The 23,052-nt window shown below is 48.3% G+C and overlaps 1 protein-coding gene across 1 annotated transcript in view; it reads right to left on the bottom strand.

The window, feature by feature from the left end:
* Window positions 1-23,052, bottom strand: part of MYOM2 (myomesin 2) — a 100,607-nt gene that overhangs the window by 62,466 nt on the left and 15,089 nt on the right. Inside the window, exons 7-13 of the mRNA XM_054498927.2 lie at window positions 13,891-13,979; window positions 13,759-13,809; window positions 10,962-11,126; window positions 9,973-10,134; window positions 7,199-7,340; window positions 4,573-4,772; window positions 3,894-3,947 (exon numbers count right to left, since the gene is read on the bottom strand). Coding sequence (XP_054354902.1) covers window positions 3,894-3,947; window positions 4,573-4,772; window positions 7,199-7,340; window positions 9,973-10,134; window positions 10,962-11,126; window positions 13,759-13,809; window positions 13,891-13,979 — 863 coding nt within the window. The remainder of the gene's footprint in view (window positions 1-3,893; window positions 3,948-4,572; window positions 4,773-7,198; window positions 7,341-9,972; window positions 10,135-10,961; window positions 11,127-13,758; window positions 13,810-13,890; window positions 13,980-23,052) is intronic.

The raw sequence follows: 23,052 nt of genomic DNA, 5'->3' as shown, positions 1-23,052 counted from the left end.
TGTGATCATAGGAGCCTTGCGGATTTGCAGATGCTCCAACCATGGAGAGAGGAGAAAAGGGTTCAAAAGGGTCCCACGAGCCAGGGAGAGGGAAGCACAGGTGTGGGCACGAGTGATGACCCTGCCCTGAGAGGGGAGCCGAGGGAAAGCAAATGAACGTGGAGCACACACAAGACACCACTAAGCACACGTGAGATGCCGCTAGGCACATGCAAGATGGCACTAAGCACACATGAGACACCACTAGGCACATGTAAGATACTGCTAAGCACACAAGAGACACCGCTAAGCACATGCGAGACACCACTAGGCACATGCAAGATGCCGCTAAGCACATGTGAGATGCTGCTAGTCACACACGAGATGCCATTAGGCATATGCGAGATGCTGCTAAGCACATGCAAGATGCTGCTAAGCACACATGAGACACCACTAAGCACACGTGAGATGCCACTAGGCATATGTGAGATACCACTAAGCACACACAAGATACTGGTAAGCACACGTGACACACTGCTAAGTACACACAAGATGCCGCTAAGCACACGTGAGATGCCACTAGGCACATGCAAGATGCCGCTAAGCACATGCTAGATGCCACTACGCACACACAAGATACCACTAAGCACACGTGGGACACTGCTAAACACACATGAGACACTGCTAAGCGCAGGCTAGACACTGGCCAATGGTTCTACCCCCAGGGCACTGACGCTGCCCTCACCTCTGCTTCAGCCCTGAAGGCTCCCCAGCCCTGTTCCAATGGGCCAAGTCAATACTAAATGAAACAGTGAGAGATATATACACACACATGCTTTTTGTATTATTATATGTTATATGCATTATTAATATATAATATATATGATTGTTTTAAAATGCTTTCACATTCAATATCTTATTTTGGGCTCTGTTCATGTATGGAGGAAGATACTATTGGTTTCCTCCACTTAAAAATCCAGAAATTGAGCTCATAAAAACATATCACTTTCCTAAGATCGCACAGCTACTGGGTGGCTGAATTGGGGTCCAGGCTTAGGTCTTCTGGTTCCAACTTCTGTATTTTGTTCCCTCATCCACCTAAGGAAACTACAACCTCCCCAGGAGATTTTTCTCTAAGTAAATGAAACACCGAGTTTATTTTAGATTTGACAGAATTGAAGGGTCCTGCACAGCACAGAGCAAATGACTGAGCATGTGGGCTGCAAATGCCCCGGCCCAGGACAGCACAGCCAACGCTTGCATGCATAATTAGGAGCGAATAACATGGTAGAACAGTAGAGTAAAAACGCTCTCATTATATTCTGTGAGAGTCTATTCTGGCCTTTCCAAGAATACAGTGTCCATTTTTCAACGGAGCAATTCAAGAAATACTGGGCAAGTTGGGTGATGGTAAGGAAAGTGCATGGATAGCCGTTTAAATGTGTGAAGGAAGACATTGCCCAAGATTAAAATGATGAGAAAAACTCGGCAAAAAGTCAAAAATAGCAGAGGAGCCATTTTTAGCCAGCAACAGTAATGAGTTTTTGTTTCATTAAAGCAAGGGGCATTTACCAAGTATTTTCTAGCTAAAGCAATGGTAAAAGAAAAAATATCAGCTGAAGAAAAAAGACACAGGTAGAAAAGGGAACTTCCTAATAGCAAATTCTTGAACCCCGAAATGGTTCGCTTCGAAACATTATAGATCTCTTTCTTTGGCTAAAGATTTTTTTAAGTTAGAGGACATATTCCTTGTTTAAAATGGCTGAGGTGAACAGATAAACTTTCCAAAACCCCATATCAACACAGCAGAATTTCAATTTCATACCCAGTTTGTTTCTGACCATGGAAATTGCCTGTTCAGTGCACACAAAGCGTCACGTCAGAGAACTGAAGCCGAGGAGGCTGAGCCTCAGGCAGTGTCCACATCCCGTCAAGCAATTTTCCATCTAAGAGTCTCACCCTCAGCCTCCCATAACCCACCGCATAAACATAGACTTGGAAAAGTCCCCTGAGGATGAATAAATCCTGCCACATTCACAACCGCCTCCAACGGAGGAGGACACAGGCCCAGCCAGCCAGAAACCTGCCTTGCTGAAAGCAAGGAAAACACGAGACCATGGAAAATAGCATCTGTGTCTTTACTCCAGCGGGAAATGAGAGCTACTGTGTCTGGACACCAAACTTCCACTTTATCAACTGGCAAACCAAGCCTCAGGACACGCACTCTTTCTTCATTTGACACATCATGAACAGCGGGCTTCATATATCCCACCACAACCATGTCTCACTAGAAAGATAGACTCTCTCTCCAAAAAGGCAGGGCTTCTGCCCTGGGGAAGTTTCATTCCATTACATGATTTCCCTTCCCCGGTGCTCTTCTCAATGGCCTTTACAGAAGGCAAATTTCATCACAGATACGTGACATTTATAAAGCAAGTTACACCTTCTCACCGTGGGTCATTTTTGCCAGGCTGGAATCCTACACATCCACTCAGTGTGGTCTGGGCTGCCCGTCTCCTCCCTGATCTGTCTGCCCTTAAGGAGTGAGAAGGAGGACGGCCTGTTCCTCCCACGTGCCAGAACCAAACCTCATTCTGCGCGGGCTGGTGGGCCTGTTCCTCCCGCAGGCCAGAACCAAACCTCATTCTGCGCGGGCTGGTCGGCCTGTTCCTCGCACGTGCCAGAACCAAACCTCATTCTAGGCTGCCTGGGCTGCCTGTTCCTCCTGCAGGCCAGAACCAGCCTCATTCTAAACAAATTCTCTTCTAACAGAATTTGGAGCCATTTTTCGGTCATTCAAATATCCATGTTTTAATCATCTGGAAAATGGGGAGGGTTTATCATGCATGAGACAGAATACTAGGCTGAGTCAAAAAGCCAGATGCCCGAGACTGCAAGAAGTTGCCCTCCCCAAATCCCTCACTTTCATTCCTTATGTATTGAGTGTACTTCCTGAGTTCTAGGTCCTTCTGGAGCCAGAGGATTTGACTAAGGCTTAAAGGTTACCTTGGCTTGACCAGAACTCTTAACGGTCTTCTTTTGGGAGTTTATGTCCCTCATGGGACACATTGGGACATACGTTTGTTTTGAGATCCTAGAGAAAAATCTTCACGTGGCAGAAAATGCAATGTGTGGATACTAGTTGGGGATCTATCTGCTTCAGATGTAGAAAACTAATCCAGAAAACGCTTTTGAGTCTGCAGCTCTAGGAGAGAGAACACGGCTGTGATTTTAAAGAGCAGCTCAAAATCACCTCTCCTTAGCCATTGGCTCCACACTGATTTGAAATCTTTCTTTTTAAGTTTTCACCCATGGCACTCTACGAACTCTAATTATAAGTCCAATTAAAATCTTTTGATTTCTAGTTAATAATGTTGGATTCTCCTTAACACATCATTCTTTCTAAAGCCCTCTAAAAGGAATATCAGGGAGAAGAAATATCCACAAAATCAAATATACATAAGGACCAAGAACATCATTTGGCAGGAAAGACTCAATCCATTTCAGTTAAAATGTCAGGAATAAAATTTTTGCTTAGAAAATGTAAAATGAAATCGATTTCACAATGCAATCTGTGAGAAAGGATCTTACATCACCCAGGAACCAAGTCTTAGCTTTAGTTTGGTTTCTTCTCTACAAATCCCTGAAAGAACGCCTTTGTAAACCCCAAATGAAAGGTGAGTCTGAGACGCACCACTCCTTCACCCTTTCTCCCACCCTCTCCCTCTGTCTTGCTTGATTTTTTCTTTTTTTAACTTCTGTGGACACTGGGCTTGCAGGCCTGACCTGCAGTTTTCATTTTTCCATGCAGAGGCCGTGCCCAGTAGGGGGCGTTCTCTGTCCATCTCTCCCGTCTCTAATTATAACTCCAAATCCCCAGGGGCTGAGCAGCTGGGGTGATGAGGAGCACTTACCTTCAAGGTCATCCTGATAAATGGCAATCTCCTTCTCTCCCTCCAAATGAACGGCTGCAGAGAGAAAGGTTGACACTTGATTTGACATGCGAAGTTTTCCCCAAAAGCCCGTTTTCCCTCATTCTGTGCCAGCTCTGCATCTCCTCTGCATTAGGACTACAACCTGTGAGTCCTCTGGGGGCATCAGAGCTGTTTCTGGAAGTGTCCTGGTAACAGTTAGCACTTCTCAGCTTTTGGTGGTGGATGCAAAGGACCATGTGGGTAAGGAAAATATAGCGGCTCGCTTACAACCATAACGAAGGGCCCAGTCCCATTAAGGAATCTGTGTCATGCAAAATTAAAACTCCGAATAGGATGGCCTTCTAAGTGTCATTATGTGTTGAAATTATATCACCAATGGAATAAAAAAAGGTCTAATTCTGAGCCAATTTAACTGGATTCCAGCAAAGAGCTTTCTGGAGGAGAGGCACATTCATTTTAGAGTGTACGTCAGCCTGTTTTCATTCCTGCAGTGATGTTGGCAGAAATGTCAGAGAACAGTGAAACAGCCTGTGCTGTGCTCTGCGCACAGGGCGTTCTCAGGGCTCACATCGAGTTGGGAGGGAAAGAGAGAACAAACCACACACAAAACAGCCAAAGCTTCCTGGGCACAGTGGATACTTAGGCGTGAGCAGCTTACCTTGTAACCTTCTGAGGTCCAAGGGGTCAAGTGCAGCCACCGCATCAGAGACCCTGGAGGGTCGGCTGATGCCCGCACTGTTCACTGCCCTCACTCGGAATATGTAAGACCTTCCTTCAAAAAGCCCTGTGACCGGGTATTTGCAGATTTTCACTGGTGCATCATTGCACTGCACCCAATTATTCGTTCCTACTTCACATCTTCAAGTTAAAAAAAGAAAAACAACAGAGAATAGCAAATGTGGCAACTTACTAAATATATATAGGTATATACATATATGCACACACTGATTATAACAGGACAATATCTCACGCCAGTAAAATCTTTGCTGCTAAAATATTGACTTGTATAGATAAACTTTAAAAAACAGAGCTATTTAGAAAATGCAATATATATATTATATGTAATATCTATTATATATGTAATATATGCCCATGAATCTTAATAATTTATAGCTGAAGATCAATTTCTGTCATCAAACACATTTAGGCAAAAATCTCCTCAAAAAGTTATTTTAGACATATCCTGAACAGTTCTTTTTCCAACTTATGTGACATAGTCACAGCACCCCTAAGCTGCGGCTTGGCCCGTCTGAGGCTCAGGCTGGGGAAACAGGCTCAGCCCACTCTGCCTCCAGCTCCCGTCCCACTATGTGGGACCAAGGGCCCAGGTCCCTGGGAAAGCTGGCTTACAGTCTCCTGGAATAACGTTAGGACATTTCTTTCTAGAATGCCTCTCGTGGAATTTAGAAGTCTTGAAAATATTAATTCCTGACCAGAAACCTGGAAATATAGGAAAGATTAACCTTTGTTTTTCACAGGTTGAAAAATGTAAGAAAAAAACCTTCACGTTAAATCCCCAGGAGAAAAGAGCCAGTTCAGAAAATCAGTGATGGGAGGGAGCACTTCAACCCCAAAGTGGTGCCTTCATCTGGGAAAGAACCAGCTCTCCCGCTAAGTATCCAGCACTTTTAATGAAAGCTCTCTGATCCACATGTCATGGGCTGTTTTAGCCAAAGAGAACAACAAGGTCAAAACCAAAAGTCTGATGGGAAAACCTGCAACTTCAGGCAACAGCTGGCAAGTCGTAAGCCCAAAGGAAGGGCAGAGGAGGAGCTGCACCCCCCACTTGCAAATGCACCCCCATTCCCAAAACGTTCCGTTGCTTTGAATTTCATGTTTGCTCTTTTTGTAATGAGGGGAGGAGTGTGGATTGTTAACTGAGACAGTGCAGGAAATGGTTTTTGTCAACATGGCGGGAAAACTTATCAGCTGTCCCAGGAAAAAAGAAGATCGTTTTGAGGGTTTGTTTTTCTTGCTGTTGTTGCTTAATTCAAGGTAAGCCCTGAACAGCACTCCCTGCAGAACTGTCTCTAGCATATCAAAATATTACTTTGATGGCAAATGTCTCAGCCAAACAAGTAGTTTTGTTGGAAGAGAAAAGAGAATTTAATCAGCATAAACAAACAAAAAAAAGCCAATTTCCTCATTTTTTCCTGAGATAATCACCTTATTTTTCTGTTTAATATACATATAAAATTTTGCATTTCTACCAGGAACCAACCTTTGTGTTTTTTTTTTGTTTGTTTTTTGTTTTGTTTGCTGGTGGAGTCTCACTGTGTCGCCAGGCTGGAGTCCAGTGGCGCAATCTCGGCTCACTGCAAGCTGCGCCTCCCTGGTTCAAGAGATTCTCCTGCCTCAGCCTCCCAAGTAGCTGGGATTATAAGCACATGCCAGCACACCCAGCTAATTTTTGTATTTTTAGTAGAGACAGGGTTTCACCATGTTGGCCAGCATGCTCTTGATCTCCTGAACTCGTGATCCGCCCACCTTGGCCTCCCAAAGTGCTGGGATTACAGGCGTGAGCCACCACGCCCAGCCAGAACCATCCTCTTATACTCTCGTCTAATTTCTAAATTCATTTTCTTCGACTATAATTTACTCCAAGAACTGGAATTTGTATTTAGGGCATAAATTGCACATCCAGTAAACCCAGTGGCTCTGCTCATACTCCCCAGGCTCCAAGCGCTGTCCCCAGTATGGGAAGTCAAAGAGTTCAAACTCCACTGGCTCCAATGATGACCTAAATATAAGTTATCAACTCAAACACAAACTCCAATATTTTGAAGCTCAAGATTTTTCACTTGGAAACAAGAAGAACACCTCATTCCTCAGTAGAGAAAAGGAAAGAACTTTGGTAGAAATGAGCTGGCATTCTTCGCAGCACTTTGTCTCTCAGGAGGGAAGGACAGTTCCAAACCTTAATTCTGCTAAAGCCAGGGCCCTCTCTGGTACGGGACACAGCCCGGACCTCAGCAGAACCACAGCGCGGGGCCCAGAGTGAGCCTGAAAACGTTGGTGGGATTGGTTACTGGGTGTGCAACAGGCAAACGAAGCCCCACTTTCAACAAAAAGAAACCCGGCGTGGTTATGCTGGGCTCAGCCTACTTGGCCGTATTTACCAGTTACCTAAACAGGACCGTACACAACCAATTAGCCATGTACCTAGAGCCAGTCAAAAAATGGGAACGTCAACCTGCGTTGAGAAAGATTTCTCAATATATCATCGTCCATGGTAAGATTCCGTGCGGAACGTTCCCATCCCCGGGAGACTGCAAGACGCTCACCGGTCCACAAAATAGCCCATGACGGGGCTCTCGGTGGTGGTGTTGGGCGGCTTCCAGGTCACGATGACATAGTCTCGGTTGGCGTCGTGGCACTGCAAGTCCATGGGTGCACCGGGGGCCCCTGTGACCAGCGGGTCAGCATCTTGGGGCAGGGAGAGAAAAGGCACACGCCTGTCATTTAAAGGCTGGGGTCACTGCAAAGCCTGGTGACAGCTCCTCCAAGCTCCAATTCTATCCCCTTGATTTGATCCACTGTTTAATCCTCATGGTCAAAGTACTAGAATATTTCTTACTCTGGTGGGTTGGTGACAAGAAATATAAAATTATTTATGAATTAAAAAGCTTCAAAACATAGAATCCTTGATAAAACACTAAGTCTACAATTTTTCGTCATTAGATCCTGAATTACAGTTCATCTTCTCTTGGTCCTGCTATGTTGCATAACTGCACGTTGGCAAAAACGTGCGGACAAAACAGTGACAATAATTTGGCATTTCTAACACCTGAGAAATATCACCTGAGATACTCTTCTATTTCAAAATCCTTAGGAAATTGGGCGATTTACTCTTTTCGCCAACTTTGAGCAAATGTTTGGGACAATATTGTATCATTCGTTTCTCTGTCTATTGATGACCTTATTGCAATTAGGTTTAATTACAGCTGCATGAAAACCAACAGAGCAACTTAGAAAGTTAATACACTGAATGTGAACCTTCTTATCTAAACTATGTATTTATTCAGTAGCCCTGGCTGTCCTGTGACGCATGCTTAGCGGTGTAAGCACTATCCAGTTTCCTGCTCACATATCCTCAGGGTATTAAAAGCTGAGGATTTCCTGACATTGAGCCAAATCGTTTCCTCTCACATTCAAAAGCCTCAGAAAGCGATGAAAATGGTTAAACTCCCCACCCTCGACTTATTTTCTTCCTCTTGCTGGTGCTGAGTGAGCAAGGCGATTTGAGTTGTGTTGCATTTATTGCCTTTTTATGGGGCGGAGCATCATACCAGTAGGCACATGCAGAGGATGGAAGGGACATTTAACGCCCGCCTAATAACAGCAGTGAAACTTGGTGGAAGTGTCTAACCTCACAGACTGGCAAGCTCAGGCTATCATGTGGGAAGTGAGGAGGCTGAGATACGTTTGGTTGACATTTCTTCTCTTTCTTTTCAGATGAAATATTCTTTAATGATATAGTCCTTCCTTTAAGCTCTGATCTAGCAGATGCAATGGAAAAATAATCATGAAGATGTATGGATGCGTCCTGCATCCCGCTGGAGCTGGAGGCAGGTGGGAAGGTGAGAACCTGGGCAGCAGGTAAGGATGCCCGGCTGATTGGGATGGAGCTGGGAGCCCGGGGACCCGGAGAGCAGCAGCAGCCACATGGCGCAGGAGCGCTCCGACGCCTTCCTTGTGGGTCAGCTGTGCCTCAGCAAGGAGGCTGCCCCTAAATCCAGAGGCTGCTGAGGTGCAGCCCAGGGCAGAAGCAGGAGGGGAGTGAAACAGACATGGATAAAAGCGTAGGTGGGGCCGGGCGCGTGGCTCACGCCTGTAATCCCAACACTTGGCAGGCCGAGGGGGGCCGATCACTTATGATCAAGAGTTCAAGACCAGCCTGGCCAACATGGTGAAATCCCGTCTCTACTAAAAATACAAAAATTAGCTGGGCGTGGTGGTGCGTGCCTGTAGTCCCAGCTACTGGGGAGGCTGAGGCAGGAGAATCGCTTGAACCCAGGAGGCAGAGGTTGCAGTGAGCAGAGGTAGCACCACTGCACTCCAGCCTGGGCGACAGAGTGTGAATCCGTCTCAAAAACAAAACCAAAATAAAAGGAGGAGTGGGAGTAGGTGGCCCCTTCTGCTCAGTCACATGATGCTAAAAACACTACAACGTTATAGCAGGAATTCAGGCTCCAGGCTCCAACAAAATTTAAATCCCAGCTTCTCTACCCTAGAGACATTTCTCCTGCCTCTGAGCCTCCATGGATTCATCTGGAAAGCTGAGAACAGTATTTCCTTTTGCTATTACTGTAAGAATTCTAGCTCATGTATATATGGATGTTTATGTAAGTATAGACACATACATGCACACCTATAGGCTGTATACAATAGGCATTTTATAAATATATATATATCTGTAGACCACAAATGTTGCCTTTCTTTTCATAAATGGAATGAGTGAAGCTTCCCTAGTGAGTCTGTTGTGAAGACGAAATCTGTGTAGGACCCCAGCACACTGCCTGACATAAAGCTTCAGGTGATGATGGCTGTCATGGCCACAAGTGTCTTAAGCACGAGTTTCATTGAAGTGGGTGGTGGAAGTCACAGCACTGGCTGTCATCATCACGTCTCTCTCTCTTAAGCCAAAGTCCAGAGGGAATGAGTCTCTGGCAGGAGAGTAAGGAAGCTGTTCCCTGGGACTCCAACACTGTACCCCTCTTCATCCTCGGGCTACATTCCCTGAGAATGAGTAAATCTGGGGCACTCACTCTTGGGAATCATTTTTCAAAGGCTAATGAGTAGATGAACAATTAGAGAGACAAAAAATGATGATTCTAATCTATTCCGGATTGTGTCCCGATTCTTCTGTCTGCTCATCAGAAGGAAGCACCTGGCGTGCCCGTGCACTGAGGGAAAATCGGTGCCGCATGGGGTCTCCAAGGAGCAAAGTGGTCTCACACCCTCCGGACTCCTTTTCCCAGTGCCTCCCTCCTCCCAGGGCCACCTTCCCTCCCCTGGCACACACAAGGTCTGCACCCTGACAACCCTGCTGCCGCACCTCTGACAAACAGGAAGGCGCTGTGGTCGCTGACGCCGCCCCGAGACACGATGCGCAGGGTGTACAGGCCTTCGTCGTCCTTGTGCAGGTGGCTGAAGGACAGGGAGGCCTGGCCTTCTCCAAAGAACATCTTCGTCCACTTGGACTCTTTCAACAGCACATCTTAAAGAGCATTAACACGGAAGGTTTGCATCCGAAATCACCCCAGCAGGCAAAGAAAGCCTCAAGGACACCAGCGCCGTCTCAGAACGGGACAGGACAGTCAAGCTGGACACCACGGAGGGCAGAGCCTCAACCTGGTAAAATCCCAACACCTGCACTTCATGGAAGCACATGCGTGAACAGAGCACCCACAGCCCAGAACACAGGCTGCCACTTGAGTGGGTAAAGGTGGGACGTGCTGCGAGCGGCCGCCAGCTTTGTCCTCAGGTAAACTGGGTTCACCTGGGGGCTCGCTGCTTCTCTGCTGGACGGCCACTGCCTCAACCAGCTTCCTCCTGCCTGTAGGGGAACACAGGGGTGTGCATCTGAAGGGGCTACTGTCACATCTCCAAAGAACCCAGCATAGACCCTCCATATCATCAAACTCTAAAACAAAATGACTGGATGGGAGGAAGAAAAGGATCTCAATACGACTAAGGTAGCATTTCTGTCTAGAGATAGTACACAAGCTGCTAACCAGCCCCTTGCATGCAGTAATGTGCATTAAACTGAATCTAAATAGCACGAGGTCATTCTTTCTGTCATTGTGCGAGCGGTCAGTCTCTAAGTGGCCGGTCTAGGTTCAGGGTCTCCCTCTCCAGGGTTCTCCTGGATGAAGTTCAAGGTTGACGCTGGGCCGCCAAGTCCTCTACGTCCCTCAGTTTGTTTGGCTGTCTGGAGCTGACTCAGTGGTAGAGACAAAAGCCACATCGACACCCACATTTAAAGGACATTTCTGTCCAAAAGCCTCCTGGTGTGTGCCCGGGTCTGGGCCGTGTCCTACTCACCGTCGCGGTACCACTCGGCGCGCGGCTGCACCCGCTTCAGGTCCGGCGTCACCAACAGGGTGCACTTGAGAGTGACCGTCTCGCCTTCCCTCCTGAAGGTGACCCCAAACTTCTCCAAAAACTGGACATCGAAGTGCGTGTACGGAATCACCGATGACAGGGGCACTGCACAGAAACGATGGAGCTTTCAGGTCCGAAGCGCAGACAGCATCTTTGACAGCAGACACACTCAGGCTGTCACCACAAAAGCACGTCTTTGTCACCGCCCCACAGCATGGAACACCCGTAGCCAGGTCCGTGCTCCAGACGGAATGTCTGTGTCCCCCCAGAATTCTAGTGTTGAATCCCTGACCCTCAATGGGACGGTGTAAGGAGGTGGGGCCTTTGGGAGGTGATGAGGGTGGGATGAGATCGTGAGAGTGGGACCCCAGGGGGGGATGAGCGCCCTTGGAAGAGGAGGAAGAGGCCAGACCTTCCTCCCTTCCACACGAGGACGCCGTGAGCAGGTGCCGTCAGCAACCCAGGAGGAGGCTCCTCACCAGAAGCCATGCCTGCTGAGTGTCAGGCTTCTGCCTCCAGAACAGAGAGGATAAGTGTTTGCTGTTCGTAAACTGCCCTGGCCATGGTGTGTTGTTCCAGCAGCCGGAGCTGAGACAAGCCACTGCTGAAGAATTAAATGTCATAAAGTCGACTTTGTGGTGTCGTTAGAGGCAGGGCTGAGAACCTGATCGTGTGTGAAGACTAAAGGTTTAAGTCCAACCTCAGCCCCAGACTGTGGCTTCTGGCAAGTCACATGGACTTGGAGGCCACGGCTGCCTTCTCTTCAAAACAAACGGTGGTATTTGCATCCGTAGAGTTTAGAGTTCACCCAAATGAAGTAACTAGATCCAGAAGCGTCAGCCTGGTTAAATTTCAAAAATATGTGTGTTAGGGGGAGAAGTACATACATGTCAGGAAAAAATCTATACTGAATTTTTAAAACCAAAAAAAACTGTATGGTTTATAGATATATGCACGTAGGGAAGTTTAAACAACAGTTGCAGGCCGGGTATGGTGGCTCATGCCTGTAATCCCAGCACTTTGGGAGGCGAAGGCGGGAGGATCACTTGAGCCCAGGAGTTCGAGACCAACCTGGGCAACATGGTGAAACCACATCTCTACAAAATACAAAAAAAAAAAAAAAACGAGCCAGGTTTGGTGACACACACCTGTAGTCCTAGCTATTTGGGAGGTTGAAGGAAAAGGATTCCTTGAGCCAGGGAGATCCAGGCTGCAGTGAGCCAAGATCGCACCACTGCACTCCAGCCTGGGCAACCGAGTAAGACCCTGTCTCAAAAATAAATAAATAAATAAAAATAAAAAATTTAAAAACCACTGCCAATGCCAGGACGGTGTGGGAGATGCGCAGGAGCAGCACTGGGTGCTTCCATCATCTCTGTCATTGTTTCAGTTCTTGGAAAATAATTGAAGCTACCCTGAGCCGTACACTGTACAATGGTTAATGTTGTGTTATGTAAATTTGACTTCAGCGAAAAACAACTGAAGCAAAAATAGCAAGATATTTCCCTCTGTCACACACGGGTGGTGAACACGTGAGCATTCTTCCATGGTGATCTACGCTGTAACTGCGCCACGGTTCTTATTGAGGAAGATAAAATGTTAATAGATAGGAGAAACCCCGGGATGGGACCAGGTGACTGCCAGGACCTGCCCAGCTCATCAGTACCTGGGGCAACTCTCCACATGGACTCTGCTCTGTCCTGAGGGCCAAAGCTACACACAGACGCCCAGATCTCCCGGCCTCCCCAGGCTCACCTTGGCCTGATCCCTGCCTGCCCTTTGGTGGTCTTGGGGGCTCACCGAGTGTTGGATGTAGCCCAGCAAAAAAAGTCACACAGAAATCGCAAGCAGAGGCCACGCCCACAGTGGCCAGCAGCTGCCAGGAGGCTCCACCCTCCATGGTCACTTCGGTCAACTCTCCACTCCCAGCATGTGGCCCAGAGCATCTAAGCCTCACATTACAGTAAAATCAGTCCTTCCATCGGAATGTACGGTTCCTTCCTGGGAAGTTCAGGCCAATTCTAAAACTCACTCCCAAGCCATAAACAAGTTGCATTGAAAGTGCATCCATCATGTCCCCATCCTCCAGATGCCCTCATGGGGACCTCCTCACCTCACCCAACATGGGTCACCCAGCACCATGGGACTGCTAGGGTGAAGCCAGCCCAGGGCCAGAGAGGGCTTTGCCTCATTACAAGGCCAAGGCAGGTCCTAGGCCTGGGGTGGGTCTCTGGGCCAAAGCCTGCTGCACTGCCCTCGTTTTGACCTGAAGTCATTTGTTACAAGGACCAAGAAACTTTTGGAGAAAAAAAAACATCTCCTTAAACACAAAACAGCAACATGATGCATTCAGGTCAAGAATTTGGACGTGTCTCTTTTCTTCCAGATCAAAAAGGTAAAGTCTCTCCAAGTGATGTTTTCACCAGTCTAAAAATACCACCTAGCCATAGAATTACACGGGAACAAACTGTCAGCATGCTAACACTGGCCAGGAGAAACTTGGAGGAGTTCTCTGAAATATGATTTTTGTAAAAAAGATTTGACCCTTAGGTGTGAACCCGGGAGGCGGAGCTTACGGTGAGCCGAGATGGCACCACTGCACTCCAGCCTGGGTGACAGAGCGAGACTCTGTCTCAAAAAAAAAAAAAGATTTGGCCCTTAGGAAATCATGTTTTCAAATTGTCTGCTATGTCACTAAACATTTCACCACACAGAAAAGAAACGAAAACCCACTTACATCCAATTGGGAGTCCCACCGAACGGAATGGTTCCTCGTCTCCCCGGAACCCTGCAAGACAGCGAAGTGAGTGCAGCAGAGAAAGAGAAAAGGAGGCGGGAGGTGCCCTGTGAAAGCCCACCCAGCACTCACTTCTCACCACCACTGCCGCGTTGGTGGACACTTGTCCGTGGGCATTGGTGGCCACTGCTGAGTACGTCGCGGTGTCGTCAAAGTCTGCCCTTGGAGAGAAAAAACAAGAGAAAGTCTGCGGGACTGTTGTGTAAAAGTCAGTGACCCAAATTGCACAAAAGCATTCCTCGAAAGCCAATCACACGTCGTGGGTTATTTTTTCGTGAGTGATTTGTGCAAGAACAATGCCAGCTCAGTCCTTGGAAAGCTGAGGCAGCACTCGGTACTAATGATAGACACAGATGAAGGCCTGATCCCAGACAATGGTGCAGCTTCAGCCTTAAGAATAAAAAGGTACTGGCACTCCTGAAAATCCTTTGTCTTTCTCAAGGAGAAGTCTCTATTCCATTCTGGTCCTATTTTTTCTACCTCTATAGAATGCGGGGTTTCATCTTGTCAATGGATAGCCTCCCGTGACCTCAAGCTCCAGCAGAACCACTAGTGATGGGATGATACAGAGCCTGCCTGGGAGAGCCGTGGACTCGCTCTGTGTAGGAGCCAGGATGCTGCCAGAGGAAAAGGCAGAGTGCTACTTCAGGGAGGCCCTGAACCATGGCGGGGGGTCCATTCCATGAGGGAGCTGTTCCCATGGGCCAGTCCATCCCATGCGAGTTCTAAGGTAGTCTGGGAGCTTGAGCTTTGCTCCACTCTCCCAGGTGATCCTGGTGCACATGGGCATTGAAGAGCTGCGCCCGGGATGCTCTCCGCCTGGTGTGCACAGGCATTGAAGAGCTGTGCCCGGGATGCTCTCCGCCTGGGGCACATAGGCATTGAAGAGCTGTGCCCGGGATGCTCTCTGCCTGGTGCACACGGGCATTGAAGAGCTGCGCCCTGGATGCTCTCCATCCTTTAATGCCCCTGGGATGAGAATCCCGGGATGAAGCCACCGAAAACCCATCAAAGCCCTCAACACAGCTTGTGCCTGGCATACACAGAGGGTTCCAAGGTGCAAACAGAGACCGATTAACTCCTAAGTGACAAACTCCCTGTTCCAAAAGCAGATTCTGCAACCCTACCCAGCTCCTCAGTAGGATTCCCATGCTAATAAGAGGCTATGTCCAGAACCCCAAAGTAATATGATCCCAAGACATGAATCATCCACTGAAGGGTGTATTGAAATGTCTGAGTTGGACTCCACCTGAGACACTGATGTGTGTTTATCCCTGGGAAAAACAAACAAACAAACAAACAAAAACATGACTTAGGAATAGCCAGAGACCCCAGGCTCACAAAACCCAAGTCCGTGTGGGAGTGGTCGTCTGCTTCCCCATATCCATGGTACTAAAGCTAAAGCTTCTTTTCTTGGCTGTGAACTGTCTTCCCACCAGCTTCCCCAGGAAATGGAGACAAGAGGGGGTAAGGAAGAGGCGCTAAGATCAGCTGAGCTTTTACTCAACACCAAGCCCTCCTCAGGTCACTTCACATCAGCATTTCCATGTTCATCCTCAAGTAGCCTGGAAAACAGATGTCACTATACCACTAGGATGGTGAGAAATCAACACAGTAAGGTAAGAAGCTAGGTAAACAAGGTCCACGTGACTCCAAAATTGCATTCTTTCTGGTAGCTCCTTTCCAAGCCATGGACACCTGAGCAGAATCTTAATCTGGGAAAAGAAACAACACAAAAAGTCCCCACTTTTGAGAAAAGCAAGAGTTACTCAAGTCTGACTTTTCAAATGCATTAAGAAGCCAGTGCCTCCAGAGACAAAATCCATTCCTGCGAAGTCATTAGTAATTTTATTTTCTTCTCTGTTCCACTATAGGAGCTGAAAATATTTTCTTAGACCAAAAATTTCTGTTTCTCCAGCAAAAGTGAAAGAACGTGTCCGAGAACTGTGCTATCTACTGAGAATTCTTTCCCCTCCTCCTGAAGTTCAAATCCAATTTCAATATGTCAGAGAAAACCATCTGGCCTCCCTAACTGCCACTGCTCAAGGGACAGATCACACACCAGAGCCCAGTCTGGGTAGATTTTCAAACCAAGAACATTATCTTCTAGTTCACCGTGGAGGAATACAAGCCGAACTACAAAGCCATCAGCAAAGCTACAATTCTAGCCTGAACTCATTAGAAGCTATGCTGCTATGCTATTTCCAGATTCACCACAGGTACAGCCATGTCCCCAGGTGCAAAGCAACAGTGTGTGTAAAACACATAAAAATCCCAAAAGTAGAGGCTTTCTCCAATGCTAAGCATTAACAACCTGTGCTAATCTACCCGTAAAATTCACACATAATACTTGCATACACATTCCCACAGGGAGCGCAATGTGCTGCTGCCTCTCAGAACATGCCTGGGACAGGGTCCCGGGTGGAAGGAGCTGCTTCTCTGCGGGACCCGTGGGCATTGCTGCATTTTGTTTGTTTGTTTACTTTGTGCTCATGTTACTTCTTCTAATTAATAAAACCATTATGTTTTCATAAATGCATTCTCCAAACCCAAAGATATTCTTCTTTTGGGATTCGTCCTAACCCTTCCTCTACAACAATCCCACCCCCACTAGCAATAACACAACAGATGAGAGAAACAAGGGGGACAGCCTCCCACAGGCACCACTGGAAGGATTCGGATGCCAGGGTATATGGAAGTGAGCAAGGCGGTCTATAAAATCTGCTTGATTGGAATCTGCTGACCTGGAGCCTGTCCTGCAAACGTACAAGCCAGGTGGACTCAGACTCTCAAGGAGGGAGCCATATACCAGAGAAGCACAGAGCAGGTGCACGGGCAGTTCCCGTGCAGGAACCGCCGGACGTGACCCTACTGGACCAGGGCAGGACTCACGGGATGTGACCCAGCTGGACCAGGGCATGGGCTGTCCCCAAGCCCAGCAAGTCACCGTCATGACCAGTTCCTCAGTGAGGAAGGGTGAATGCCTTGACCCACCCTTGTCCTTGAGGAGCGGGAGTGTGGGCTACATGGACAGGGCTCCAGCCAGTCCCCTCAAAAACCCTGCTGCTGCCTGTTAAGTAACATCAACGACGTTCACACTGCACCCCACAGCTCTCAACTCTAATCTCCCCTGTGTGCTGCACATTTCTTCTTCCCTGTGTTTTAGCCGTTTTTAAACTGTGGTATCAGTGTAGGCTCAGCACATCACACACCTGTCAGGCATGAAGCCCAACACGAACCTTATGCAGCCACTTAACTCATGGGTACCAGGGCCTCAGGCAGAGCTTCTCCTGCTACCTCTGTGTAATTGGATAATATTCTAGATGTCAAGGTAAAAATGTTTTCATTTGCAACTACTTGTCTTGGATTCAGGATTTTTTTCAATATTGGGCAATGAGAAGAATAGAGAATAAGAAGAAACATTGGGCAATAAGAAGAAATAAGAAGAAAATCCAGGGCAAAAATAGTTGCCGAGGCTCTTTTTTGTTGAGACAGAGTCTTGCGCTGTCGCCCGGGCTGAAGTGCAGTGGCGCAATCTTGGCTCACTGAAACCTCCGCTTCCCAGGTTCAAGCAATTCTCCTGCCTCAGCCTCCTGAGTAGCTCGGATTACAGGTGCGCACCACCACACCCAGCTAATTTTTAGTATTTTTAGTGGAGACAGGGTTTCACCATGTTGGTCAAGCTGGTCTCGAACTCCTGACCTCGTGATTCACCTGCCTCGGCCTCCCAATGTGCTGGGATTACAGACATGAGCCACTGTGCCTGGCCTGCCAAGGCTCTTACACACCTGCAGCTGCCAGCCTCAAATTCTCCTTCCAAACTGGTGTCTTCATGAGACCAGCCTGATCATTCTTATCTACTGACTTTATAATAAACACATCGTGGGTATTTTAGACTTCTAGAATGCATGTGTTGAGCACCCACACTTGACTAGGGTGACTTTGATGATTAAATAAAACAATGTACTTGAAAACATTTTGTGGTTTTATCATATAATGTTAAACTTATATATTAGTAACTAAGAGATAATAGCTGAATTCCTGAACCAAAAGTCCAAAGATGACTCCTTCTGGCCTCTCCTGCACGGAAATCCCTCCTTGCCCTTATAGTCCTATAAAGCAACACAATTTCTAAGTCTTTTGAGAACTGCAATGAATTGCTGTTTCACAGCTCCTGGGCAGGGGATAGCTGGGAGGGGTACAGGAAAGGGATAAAGCTTGTCTAAGAATGGAGGAAATAGGATCACTGGTGCCAGGAGAGGAGAAGGAGGAGGGGGATGTGTTTCCCGGGCCACGGTCCCCCTCGCCAGCCAGCAGCCTCTCCCAAAGGGCATGGAGCTTGTTTTTCAATTGACTTAAGGCATTAAGATCCCAGGGGAGTGCAGCCTCACGCATTAGCACTCATTAGCTCATCAAGTCACCAATTAGCACTTGGTGCTCAGAGGCAGGAGCGACTGGGGGAAGAAGCCCTCCATCCACTTCGCCTCCCTCAGCGACTACAAAACGCAAGGGCTCCTAAGCATTGATTCTGCACTCATTCCGAAGAAAGCGCTCTCCTTCCTTCTGTAAAGAAACCCGTCACCGGAGCAAAGATCCCGACCCACTGACGGCAGCGGTGGCCCCACTCCATGCAGGAGGCGCCCCGCTAAGGAGCTTGCAGTCACCCCCAGGGTGGGCACGGGTAAGTTAGGCCTTCTGTTTATGGTCCCCGCTGTCTCCCCTTTTCTATTTCTCTTTCGCCCTTGTTTCATACTGTATAAAGTATGTTGGAACACAGGTCCCTGTGTAGATTATAAACAAATGCACAGACCTGCCCTGGGAGGGAGGTGAGGGCACAGTGGGGTTTGATGGGGTTTGCCCCCTGCCTGCCCCCAGGCCGGGAAGCAGGGGGCCTGGGCAGACAACAGAGCAGACGCAGGAGGAAGGGTGGCCACTCTCGCGGAGACTTCCTCAGCTTAGCCTGTGTCCACTCGGGATTTGGAGGCAAATCACAGCTTTGGCCCATGGGCAGTTTCCATAGGACCCCCGTCTTCCTCCCCTTCCCGAGGTCCCACACAGACACTCAGCTCACCCCCAGTCTAATTCCAGCCTTCGCTTCATGCTGTGAGAACTTACAAGCAAGTGAGGGAGAGGCAAGGGTTTTATTTCCTGTTCGGACAGGTTCCCAGAATAGACGGAGAGAGTCTTCCCTGGTCTCAATTTATACAAACTTCCATGGGGACCTTTGGCATCCCAGAGTCTCTGTTTAAAGGCCCCTAAAACAACCCCCTGGGAGAAGCTGGTTCTGTCCTATCTTAAAGATGGGCAGACATGAGGTTAAGTTCTGTATCAATTCTCATGGGCAGCTGGGGCCTCATGTCCTCAAATTATAAGTGGTGATGATGCTGGATTTATAATTTAATTAAATCAAAATTTAAATATCAAGCTCTAAAAATAAAGTACAAAAAACGTTTCCCCCTAAAATCATTCAGCAAGGAATGAATGGGGAGTGAGCATGTTACTTATAGAAAACCAGATAGATTGTTCTATTATAAATACTTTTATAAAAATATGAGAACATCATATTCTTTGAAGAATGAGGGCTCACATCATGAGTCCCATGAGAAAATCTTATGAGCATATAAAACAGTGTCAATTACAAACTTAAAATCAAATAGTACCAAGGGGGAGCTTCTTTTTCAGCACTTTAAGAATCCAGCTACCATGGCCAAGGAATATTCATAGGAATAAATGTCACTCATGTCACAGAAGGAAAAGCTCATTCCTGAGCCAATCAAGACGGGGTGCCAACACATTCCGCCACTGAAAATGGCCACAGATCGGATGACCAACGGCTCAGCAGTTTGGTATGAACAGCTGAGACAAGCTGTAATTTGTGGGTTTATCTCATTGCTCTTTTCCTGAAGAATATTAACATTTCATCTGTTTGGAACTTCCTAGGACCAACAAGAATACTGAGAGAAAAGGTGGTCTTGGAAGTTTCCTTTTCCCAAGTTTCCCAAATATTTGCATATTCAGGCAAAATCCAAGTCCATCAGAGGAGACCTATATTAGGGGATCATTGCGTTGTGGTACTCCAGGGCGGATTCAACAACTTTATCTCACAAATTAGTCCATTCTGTTCAAAGCCCATATGGAGCCCAATGTAAAGTTTAAATGTTGCCAACACCAGTGTCAACGTGACGTTTTTCATTCTTGAGAAAGGAATATCATTCTTTTCTTTTTAAAACAATTATCAGAACACAGCTTGGGAATAAGCTGATCTGGAACTCAGACCAACCTACTTACCCCTAAACAGTCACGGCACACACAGGGTAGAAAGCAGACAGCCCCACACACCCACGAGCTGTCCAAAATGAAGGCAGGTGGTCTCTTTCTAGACATGACGGCCTACGGTCTATTAAAACTCCCACAACTTTCGGAAATCCAAGGAGAGAAAGTTTCTCTCTGAAAAACTTGGAGATGGCCCCAGTCGAGGCATCCCATGCGGCCTGTGCCCAACTCCGCTGTCCACCCCAGCCTACCCTGCTGTGGCGGCCACAGCTCTGAGAATACTTGGACCGTCTCTTTCACTAACGCCCAATCGAGCCCAGCAGCAAATCCTGCTGGCTCTACCCTCAAAAGCTGCCCAGAGCACCCACTTCTTCCCACTCGTCTGCTCCCTCCACTCCCAGGCCCGTGGTCCTTCCTGGACTCTGGCAACGGCTCCCACCAGGCCTGCCAGGCCCTGCAGCCTGTCTGCAGTCAGAGTGATCCTCTAGAGGTGAAGGTCACATCCTTCCTTCTCCCCTCAGCCCTCTGGGGTCTCTCCACCTCCCTCCAGCAAAGCCAATGTCCTTACAATGGCCCATGGGGTCCCCGTGATCTGCAGGGCCACTGGCTATGCCTGTGACAGCTTGTCCCCTGCCAACCCCCCAGCCCAGGACCCCCAATGCACCTCTCAGAGCCTCTGTGCCGGGGGCCCACCCACTCCACAGCTCTGGGTCCTCTACTGGCCTTCAAGCCTTGCTCATGTGACATCTCCATGAAGGTCCACCTGGCATCTATTTCGCATCACAATGAGCCACAGCTCCCTCCCCGCGCCCAGCACTGCTGCTGTGGCTGGCTGTGTCCTTCACTCATTAATTGCCTCCTGATGCCAGAGAGTGGGACCTGGAAGGCCCCTGAAGCCTCTTGAACCTCCAGGACAGCACCAGGCACACAGCAAGCTCTCTGTGAGCAGGGCCGAGGAGCCCGCCAGAAGGAGAGCTTTCCTAGAGAAACCCAGATTTATCTGGAGAAACGAGGTAGGATGCCCTGCAAATTTCAATTTCAATTATTGCCTCTCAACAACCAACTCTAGTGAATCTGCAGAGGGTGAACCATTCCAGCAGGAGAAAGGCCCCAGGCCCCATGCAGGCTCCTGGGAGGAGGAGGCAGGAGGGAGTCCCACACACAGAGGAGCTGGTGGACCCCCTGATGCGGGGAGGGGCACCACCGGGCAGATGCCATGCTCAGGCCACCAGGATGAACATCAGGAAGAGCTGGCTGAAGCCACGGCCCCAGGCAGAGTCAGAAACAGGAGGAAGGGAAGGCAGGAAGAGGAAGAGTTGGTGAGGATGCTGGGGGAAGGCACAGGGCAGGAGCCAGGCAGAGGGAGAGAAGCCAGGCTCCTGACTTTCTGCCAGGCTGGACGGGGACAAAGACTAGTCCCTTACTAACCACCAGGCTGGAGGGGACAAAGATGCCCTCCCTCACTAAACACCAGGCTGGAGAGACAAAGACACCCTCCCTCACTAAACACCAGGCTGGAGGGGACAGAGACGCCCTCCCTCACTAAACACTGGGCTGGATGGGGACAGAGACGCCCTCCCTCACTAAACACGAGGCTGGAGGGGACAAAGACGCCCTCCCTCACTAAACACCGGGCTGGAGGGGACAGAGACACCCTCCCTCACTAAACACCAGGCTGGAGGGGACAAAGACACCCTCCCTCACTAAACACCAGGCTGGATGGGGACAGAGACACCCTCCCTCACTAAACACCTGGCTGGACAGGGACAGAGATGCCCTCCCTCACTAAACACTGGGCTGGACGGGGACAGAGATGCCCTCCCTCTCTAAACACCGGGCTGGACAGGGACAGAGACGCCCTCCCTCACTAAACACCGGGCTGGATGGGGACAGAGACGCCCTCCCTCACTAAACACTGGGCAGGACGGGGACAGAGATGCCCTCCCTCACTAAATACTGGGCTGGACGGGAACAGAGACGCCCTCCCTCACTAAACCGGAGATAGCTCCTTGCAACCCTCTTCCCAACCAGGTCCCAGGCTCGGTAGGCCCTCAAGAGTAAGAATCCCACCAGCTCAGCCCAACTCAAGCCCCTCCCTCGATAGCAGACGGGCTCCTCACCCCTCCATCCCCAGGGATGTCTGATGGCCCCAGCCTGCCTTCAGCCAGAACCCTGCTGGGGAGGCTTGGCCGGAACCCCCTCACCCCCATCTCCTCTTAGTAATTTCCCATCCACCCTACCCTGCTCCTTGATATCACTCCCACTTTCCTGCTGTACTCAGAGCTGAGCCCGGTTTCTCTCCCCCAGGGCAAGAATCCCTCCCTGTGGTCCTTGAAGGGAGTCTTTCTTAATGTCCTTAACAAGTGTCAGGATAACTTTTTAACAGGATCCAATGTATAAAAGCTTAAAAAAACAAAAAACAAACAAACAAAAAACCAAGACTTTCATTCTAAGCAGGCTTCTGGGGAGAAGAGGGAGGGATGATCAATCAACATTTGCGTTCACCCTCCTGAGCTCCTCCAAGCTCCCTCTGGGAATTAGCAGGCACCATTTCCTCTAAAGAAACGAGGCCTAACAATGATGCACTCACTGCTTTACAGTTTAGTCAGAATAAAATCAATAAAATCATATATTCCAATGTCTCACTTATTTTTTACCTTATTTATATTAACATCCCTCATGTTTTCCTAGAAGGGATTTGATATAACTGACTACACACACAAGCACACACACCCCACACCTCCCGTTATATATATAAACATATATAAACACAATGTGCATCTTCTTATTGGAGTCTCACAGTAACTCTGTTAGTCCTATAGAGAAGATAAAATTGTTACTATCTGTCTCTTGATAATTGTTTTCAGGAGGCATTAATGGCTTATCCAAAGTCACAAGGTAAATGTGGCCTTCTGGCTCCTGGACAAGGGTGTGCTCCTTAAGTTCTGTAACAGGCAGTCA

Source organism: Pongo pygmaeus, chromosome 7 (assembly GCF_028885625.2).
Source record: "Pongo pygmaeus isolate AG05252 chromosome 7, NHGRI_mPonPyg2-v2.0_pri, whole genome shotgun sequence".
Classification (NCBI taxonomy): Eukaryota; Metazoa; Chordata; class Mammalia; order Primates; family Hominidae; genus Pongo; species Pongo pygmaeus.
The sequence above is the reverse complement of the archived record's forward strand: the minus strand, read 5'-3'. Positions and strand labels throughout refer to the sequence as shown.